Source organism: Dasypus novemcinctus, chromosome 21, assembly GCF_030445035.2.
Source record: "Dasypus novemcinctus isolate mDasNov1 chromosome 21, mDasNov1.1.hap2, whole genome shotgun sequence".
Lineage (NCBI taxonomy): Eukaryota > Metazoa > Chordata > Mammalia > Cingulata > Dasypodidae > Dasypus > Dasypus novemcinctus.
Genome location: NC_080693.1, coordinates 25,132,917 through 25,141,061, shown reverse-complemented (window position 1 = coordinate 25,141,061; position 8,145 = coordinate 25,132,917). Strand labels below are relative to the sequence as shown.

At 60.2% G+C, this 8,145-nt stretch overlaps 1 protein-coding gene across 1 annotated transcript; it reads left to right on the top strand.

The window, feature by feature from the left end:
- Window positions 1-422: 422 nt before the first annotated feature.
- On the top strand, window positions 423-6,544 carry EFNB3 (ephrin B3). The gene is made up of 5 exons (XM_004468757.5): window positions 423-963; window positions 3,143-3,435; window positions 3,612-3,704; window positions 3,809-3,913; window positions 4,344-6,544. The coding sequence occupies exons 1-5, from the start codon at window positions 842-844 to the stop codon at window positions 4,751-4,753; spliced, it is 1,023 nt and encodes a 340-aa protein (XP_004468814.1). The 5' UTR covers window positions 423-841; the 3' UTR covers window positions 4,754-6,544.
- Window positions 6,545-8,145: the final 1,601 nt, after the last annotated feature.

Below are 8,145 nucleotides of genomic sequence, written 5' to 3'. Positions count from 1 at the left end.
GTGCAGGCCGTCAAGGTTACCCTCCCCAGCCCTCCCGCCGCGGCCGCGCCGCCAGGGGAAGGGGGAGGCTGCGGGAGCGGAGGGGGCTGGGTTCCCCGGGTGAGAGGGCGAGCGCTCTTCGGGGGCTGAGAGGGGGGCTTCGAGCGCTCGCGCGGCCCGAGGGCAGGAGCGGAGCCGGGCCGAAGCCGACACCGAGGTGGGGAGCGGGAGAGACAAAGGGGGCGCGAGGGCCGGCGCGAGGGAGCGAGGCGGGGCCGCGGGGCGAGGCGGCGGCCGGCGCGGGCGGGAGGTGCGCGAGGTGAGGGAGGTGCGGGGGGCGTGGGCTGCGGGATCCGCCGCCCGCTCCGCCGCCTGCTCCAGCTCCAGTTTTTCCCTCCACCATCCTCACCCCCTCCCCGCCTCTCCTTTAACTCCCCCCTCCTGGGCTCGGGACTGGTTTCCTCCCTTAGCCCGCTGCCCTCAATCCCGGCGAGGCTGGGGCTCCGGCTCGGCTCCCCCTTCCTCCCTCCCTGGTCCCGCGCCCCATGCCGCCTCCGCCCGGCCCCCGGCTCCCCCAGTCCCCCACTTAGGGCCCCGCACAAAATCCCGGGGTGCTGGAGCGTGAGCCGGGGGGGCGGGGGACGCAGGGTGCCTGCAGACGGCCCCGGGAAGGGCTCTTGAGGGGCTGAACGCTCTGTAGCAGGGGTGCAGGCAGAGCAGGAAGGGGGTCCGCGTGGGCGCTGGGGCGTCAGCCACGGGGGGTGGTCGGGGCTGAACAGCCAGGGCAGTCGAGGCAGTCACCCCAGGGGGTGAGCGACTTTGGGGGAGTTGGTGCCCCGCCCCCCCAGGCCTTGGTGGGGTCATGGGGGCCCCCCTTTCTGGGCCGGGGGGCGTGCGAGGGGGGACCCTGCTGCTGCTCGGCTTTTTGGGGCTGGCGTCTGGGCTCAGCCTGGAGCCTGTCTACTGGAACTCGGCAAATAAGAGGTGAGCGGCCTCGGGCTGGGGAGACCCCACACCCTGGAGACAGGGGTGCGGAAGCCTTGGGGGCTTTGGGGCCTGGGCTCCCTGACCAGAGAGGAGGCCGCAGGGGTGGGGGTGGCTCTCTGTTGGGAGTTGTTGGGTGACTAGACGGGGGTGATCTTGGGGCTGGGTAGCCAGCCTCCCGGGTCCCACACTGAGCTGGATGTGAGTGGTGACAGTGAGGTGTCAGGAGTTCGAGAGACCCCAAAGGGGCAACGATGAGAAAATTCGTGGGTAGCCGGGGAGGGCAGTGGAGCGTTATTTGGATTTGTGGGAGACATGTCGGGGGCTGGGCTTGGAGAGAGCCTGGTTAATGTCAGCTCTCAGGAGAGAACAGCTGAGTAGGTGCTGCTGAGGGGAAGGGCAGGGTGCCTCCCTCCTCAGAAAGGACTCGGCATTGGAGGCAGGAGGGAAGGGGGCTCACTTTGGGATCTCTGGGGGACAAGTTCCCCGAGGCTCCTTGATTCTCCTCACAGTCTGTCTCCCTACTCTTGCCCACGGCAGAGGGTCAGCAAACCCTTGGCTGAACAGCGTCCCAACCTGAAGATATTTCTGCCTTCCTGGCTTGGGCACTTCTTTCTAGGGGAAACTTCGAGCCCCCTAAAGCCTTCTTCTTTCCCTTTTGCATCTGAAGGGACCCCTGGCCCCTTCCCCCATCTTTGCCTCAAACTCTTCCATCAGACCGTATGCGCCCGGGGCAGGCTTGCTTTGCTCTGAAAAGAGGCCAGGGGGTCAGATGAAACCCCACATGAGGGTGGGTGGGACAGAACCTTTGAGAGGTCTTGCTTCCATGCAGGTCCTGGTCCCTGCCAGCAAGAGTTCTGAGTTTTGAAAACTTCCACTTCCCTGGGGAGGCTGTGTGAGGCCTTGGGAAGAGGGTGGGCTTTGGAACTCATCAAATCCCGGGTTTAATCCCAGCTCTGCTGCTTCAAGCTGTGGGGCCTCGGGCGTGTCACTTAGCCTTTCGAGTTTGTATCCTCAATTCCTACAGCTTTTATGAGGCTTTGAGTTAAGGTGTTTGAACACATTAAATGATCAGTTAAAGGGAGCTAGGATTATTGTTTCTCCTCTCCTTACATCACAGCCTCCCTCAGCCCTCCCTGCCCTGGCATTCCTCCCACCCATATCACTTTGGGTATAATCCCAATGTCTTTTCTGCACTTGGCCCCCTGACCTGCCAATATGCCCAGCTGCGGTCTGATTATTAGGTGTAGCTTAAGAATGTTAAGTGCGGTTTGTTCTGATAGGGTTGGGGGAAAAAAGGAGTTAGGGGGTTCTGTGGGCTTTTGGGGGTATTGGCTGGGAGGGAGGGGACGGGACCATTTAGGAGTCTGGGAGGACAGAACAGCAGTCCCCTGGAGCCCAGTCCTGAGACCCTGAATTAACCATCAGGGTCCAGGGAGGGGCTGCTGGTGGATGCCCGGGCTGAGGGGGATGTGGGCTTGTGTAGGTTGTTATCAGAAAAGTCAACTCTTTCAATTTCAAAGTTACAGGGCACTTGTCCTAGGAAGTCTGAGGCCCAAGATGGGTGGACCGAGCAGGGGAATGGTCTGGGCAACTGGCCCCCAGACCCTGCTTCCCATTATCTCCATTTAGGGCCATTTCCAGACCAGACATTTCCCTCCTGTCACATTGCCTGGCTAACTTCGGGTGCTGATCTAGATCACCCTCTACCCCCCCCCATCTCTCCCCCATCCCCACCAGCCCATCCCCTTAGCCCTGAAATTCAGTGGTGGTTGGAGAAGGGGGGCTCTGCGCCCATAGTTGATGGCCATGGAATAGTGAAATCACCTGGGAGGGGTGGGCTGTGTGGTTCCAGGGAGGCCAGCTCCTTGGTAACTGGCATCCTGTTGCCATGGCAACGGGGCTGGTGATGGAGCGAGAGATGGCAGTGTGCATGTGGTGAGGGCGGGCTGAAGAGTGCATTTGGGCACACTGAGGGGCAGGAGACCTCTGAGCTTGGCGTCCCGCTGTTTCCAAAGTGAGCTCGCAGAGCCCTTGGTGCCAGCTCTGTAAGAACAGACTTTCCACCCAGACAAAGGCAGGCAGGCGCTGGCTGCGAATTGCTGTCCTGCAGGGAGGGGGACGCGCTGGGGACCAGACCTGTGACATCGCCTCCTAATCATCGTCCTCTCCCCTGTAGGTTCCAGGCAGAGGGAGGTTATGTGCTGTACCCTCAGATCGGGGACCGACTCGACCTGCTCTGCCCTCGGGCCCGGCCTCCTGGCCCCCACTCCTCTCCCAGTTACGAGTTCTACAAGCTGTACCTGGTCGGGGGGGCCCAGGGCCGGCGCTGCGAGGCACCCCCTGCCCCAAACCTCCTCCTCACTTGTGACCGACCAGACCTGGATCTCCGCTTCACCATCAAGTTCCAGGAGTACAGCCCCAACCTCTGGGGCCACGAGTTCCGCTCGCACCACGATTACTACATAATTGGTACTGGTGGGTGGAGGGCAGGCGACGGTGGGGAGGTGCCCCCGGGATCGAGGGTGGATGATGGAGGGGACCACTGGAGCCAAGAGGGGGACGCCTGTGCCCTCGGGCCAGGGCATGGGGACAGAATGGGAACTCGACTCTGGTGCCAACTTCTCCCTCTGGCTTTTCCCTCCTAGCCACGTCGGATGGGACCCGGGAAGGCCTGGAGAGCTTGCAGGGAGGTGTGTGCCTGACCAGAGGCATGAAGGTGCTCCTTCGAGTGGGACAAAGTGAGTGGGGCTGGGGGCGCCCAGGAGCCCCGGGATGAGGGGCAGCACCACCATGATCAGGGGCAGCTGTCTCAGCCCCTTTCTTGGGTCCTCCCCATCTCCAGGTCCCCGGGGAGGGGCCGCCCCCCGAAAACCTGTGTCAGAAATGCCCATGGAGAGAGACCGAGGGGCAGCCCACAGCCTGGAGCCTGGGAAGGAGAGTGTGCCAGGTAGGAAGGAGCCAGGGTCCAGCCCCCTGCCCTCCCCAGCCTCCTCGGCTCAGCCCACAGCTGCCCTGCCTTCACCCTCTCTCCTCCCTCTTCAGTTTAGGGGGCCATGATACAGGAAAGAGAAGAAGAGAGGATGGGAGGGTGGGAGGGGAATGGGAGCCAAATGAGGAAAAGGCTCAATTAGAACTAATTAGCCAAGTCAGTGCTTCAATCAGTGCTGTCAGGGAAGTGGGGAGGATGACGTGGCAGGGAGCTGAAGGGCTGGACACCTGGATTCTGAGCGGGGTTTGGGGGGTAGGGGTGGTGGGGTCCCCAAGGGGCCTGGGCACTGGTGGGGAAGCCCATGGGGACTCCCAGGGCTGGGTGTCCGGATGCCCAGGTGGGTCCTTCAGCCCCCTCCCTCTTTCCTCCTTCACCCCTTCCCTGCCAGGTGACCCCACCAGCAATGCAACCTCCCGGGGTGCTGAAGGCCCCCTGCCCCCTCCCAGCATGCCCGCAGTGGCCGGGGCAGCGGGGGGGCTGGCGCTGCTCTTGCTGGGCGTGGCAGGGGCTGGGGGTGCCATGTGTTGGCGGAGACGGCGGGCCAAGCCTTCGGAGAGTCGCCACCCTGGTCCTGGCTCCTTTGGGCGGGGTGGGTCTCTGGGCCTGGGAGGCGGGGGAGGCATGGGACCCCGGGAAGCGGAGCCTGGGGAGTTAGGGATAGCTCTGCGGGGTGGTGGCGCCGTGGACCCCCCGTTCTGTCCCCACTATGAGAAGGTGAGTGGTGACTATGGGCATCCTGTGTACATCGTGCAGGATGGGCCTCCCCAGAGCCCTCCAAACATCTACTACAAGGTATGAGGGGGCCTCCCATCCGGCTCCCCTGGATCCAGCCCTTTTTGAGGTGCTCCCTCCAATTTAATTCATGGTGTGAGGGATGCCTCCAGCATTTCCTCGGCCCCTCTGTCCCCCACCTCCTTTGTCCTTCCTGGCTGTGCCCACTTTTAGGATTCCTTAGGACTTCCACCAAGCCACCTCCTGCCTTTCCATTTGGCCACGTATGCCCCTCTCTGTCTCTCTCTTCCTGGCTCCTGTTCCCTTGGGGAGGGGCAGAGGCTCAGCCTCCTCCCCCAGCCATGGCCCAGGTACCCTTATCCCCCTCACCCAGAGAGCTAGGGGCGGGAGCAGCCTGTCTTTTGGCTGGCAGCTCTTCCTTTCTGCCTCTCACTGTTTTTCTCCTTTTCTTTTCTCTCTCTCACTCTCCCTCTCTTCTGTCTCTAGGTCTGTTGTTCTTCCCTAGCATCCTCCTCCCTACTGCTCCCTTCACCCTCTTGCCTTCTTATCCTGTGCCTCTCCCTTCTCTGGGGTGGGGACATCAAAGCATTTCTCCCCTCAGCTCTTGGCCCTTCTCCTGAACTCTCTTCCCAACCAACCCCCTCAGTCCACCAAAAATGGGGGGCCTTGCTGGGAAGGCTCTGGCACTCCATCGCAGCTCGGGGCACGGGCAGCAGGGCCCCCTTCTCTTCACACTTGCTCCAGTCGTTGGGGTGGTTGGGGCACAACAGCTCCCGCGAGAAGAAGTGTCCCGTTTTGCCCAGAAGTGGCCAATGGCAAGATAGGAACCGGTCGGGACATGTATGGACTCGGCGTGATGCTGAGTGGGCCACTTGGGACAGGAAGTGACTTGCTCCAGACAAGAAGTGACCAGGCCTGGACAGAAATGGCCTGGGAAGTGGCAGAAGCAGTGCAGCAGGAACTGGAAGTGCCTTCATCCAGGACAGGAAGTAGCACTTCTGAAATAGGAAGTGGTCTGGCTGGAATTCGAAGTGGCTTAGTCCGGGTTGGGGGTGGGGGGGGTGGGGAGGAGGATGGTTCTTACTCTGTGGAGAAGGGGGGGCAGAAAGAACTTCCTGTTTGAGGAGGAAGCTGGAACTTACTGACCGGAAGAAGATAGGGGTGGACTGAGGAGGACTTTCCTAGCATTCAGTGGCACTTCCCAGGATCTCCCTTCCCTTGTGATCTGTGCTGCTTTTAGGCCAGCTAAGATGGCTGCCATCGGCTGTGGCAGGCCCAGTTTGTCTTGTTCTTGCCTTCCCATATCCCAGTTTAATCTGTTAATCAACAGGACTACCCCAGAACCCACATGTTTCCCCTAGTAACCCAGATGGCCGTCTTGTTCGTCAGATCCTCCATTTCCTCTTCCCTTCAAACTCAACACAGCTCCCTTCTTAGTGACCAAAATGGTGGCCCACTGACTGGTCTAGCTGACAGCAGGACTTAGCAACTGCTGCTGTTTCCATAGTGACCAGCTTATACCTCTTCCTGCCCTCTAGTGCACAATGGGGTGTTGGCCTCAGTTCCCTCCCAGCTCAGTTTCTTTAGATCAGAGCCGCCCTTGGGCACCAAGTCGGCCACCTCAACCGCCAGCCAAGATGGTTGCTTTGTCCACCGGAGACCAAGTCATCTTTCTGGTGCTGTAGTTCCCAGCTCCTTCCTGATTTTTCTAATCCCTCCTTCCAGGGAACAGGAAGTCGATCTTGCCATGGGGGAGGTGGCGGGATCTGACAGTCACCTCAATAGTTTTACTGTACAAGGGAAATTTGAACAAAAACCAAAAAAAAAAAAAAAAGAATAAAAAACTTGAAAAGTTGACAAGAAGGCTGGAGAATGAGCATGAATTGGGAGGGAAAGCACTAGCTTTCAAGCTGGGGAATGGATCACGGGATGCCCAGGGGAAGGGTGAGGGGGTCACTGCACGGAAAGGGGCTGAAGGTTATGAGCGAGAAGGCCAAGGAAGGCAGAATCCTAACGCTAACCAGGCCACCACCCTCCGGGGAGGAGACAGGAGGCCAGCAGGAATGGGAGTTGCCGATATATTCTGATGGCTAGAAGGTGGCCACTTGTGGGGCAAGTTTGGGTGTCTGCTTGCTAGACCAAAGTGCTGGAGACAAGGCAAGACAGGAACTGAATGGTAAAAACCACCAGCATGTGTTCAAGCCCCTGTCCAAGGCACCTCTGACTTGGAGAGTTTTGCTCTTAGGGACTCCATGGGGGAGAAGGATGTGGCTGACCAGAAAGAAAGAGTAGGAGGAACCCAGGAACACAGTTTCGAGCTCCCTCTCTACCCACAGCCTGGGCTCTCCTCCCCTGAAGAGCCCGGGTGCCCAGCCCCCTGGCCTCAGCCCCATTCTCCACCCACAAAGGCAGTCATCAGGAGCATCACTGGAGCGAGTCAGCCAGGGTCACAACCTCTGCCCTGCCTGTCCCTCCTCTGACTTTAGGTCCCCTCCCGCTGTCTCCCATCTGCCTGGAGGTCAAGGGGTCCCCCCTTCCATTCCTGTGTCCAGTGGGACCCCTGCCCCTCCCCCAGTCCGAGGAAGATGCCAGAGTCCTAGGAGGTGCAGGTGCCGTAGGAGGGGAGTTGAGATCCGGGAAGCCAGGTGCCGGGCTGTCTCCTCTCCTGGAATTTACTCCTGCCTTCCCAGCCTGCGCTGGAGCTGCCCGAGTTGGGGAGGCTTCACGGGGGTGAAAGGGTTGGTCCCTGCCCCTTAGTGGGGGTTGGTTGTCATGGCAACATCCCCTTCTCCTCACAATGGGAAGCCCCCCTCAGCCTCCCGTGTGGATGGAGCCGACAGCCCCATCTCTGGCTATCAGCCTCAGGGACTTGGCAACCGTCACTATGGCAACTCAGAGCCCAGCAACAGGGCCCACCGAGAAAGGGAGGGGTCCAGGACTGGGGCAGGGCTGTGCGTGGGAGGGGGCAAGGGAGCTGAGGGGGACTCCCCCCTACGTGTACACTAGAGGCACAGGTGGTGAGACGAGGGAAGAGAAGTGGGGATAAATACTCTCCATGACAGATAAACACCTCACCAAGGCAGCTAAGATATCGGAGCATGCTGAGGGACAGGAAGACACCTGGGGACAGATGCACAGCTGGGGAGAGGAACACACACTGCATAGCACCCTGGGACACGCCCCCTCAGAGCCCTGGCATCCACACATCCCCGGTCAACCCCCAACATGAGCAACACAAGACCCGTCCTTTCACGTGTGCAGTGACTGGGTGTCTCCCGAGCTATTTGAAAGCACTGGTGACTTCCACGCAGAACAATACGTATCCTATTTGCTTTCTGGCCTCAGAAAACACAAACCTACTCCTACTCCAGCTACAAGGAAATTTACAGAGGGACCAGAAACATTCATCCACTCACTCAGTGTCAAGTTCATTGCCTACTTTGCTCCAGGTGCTGTTT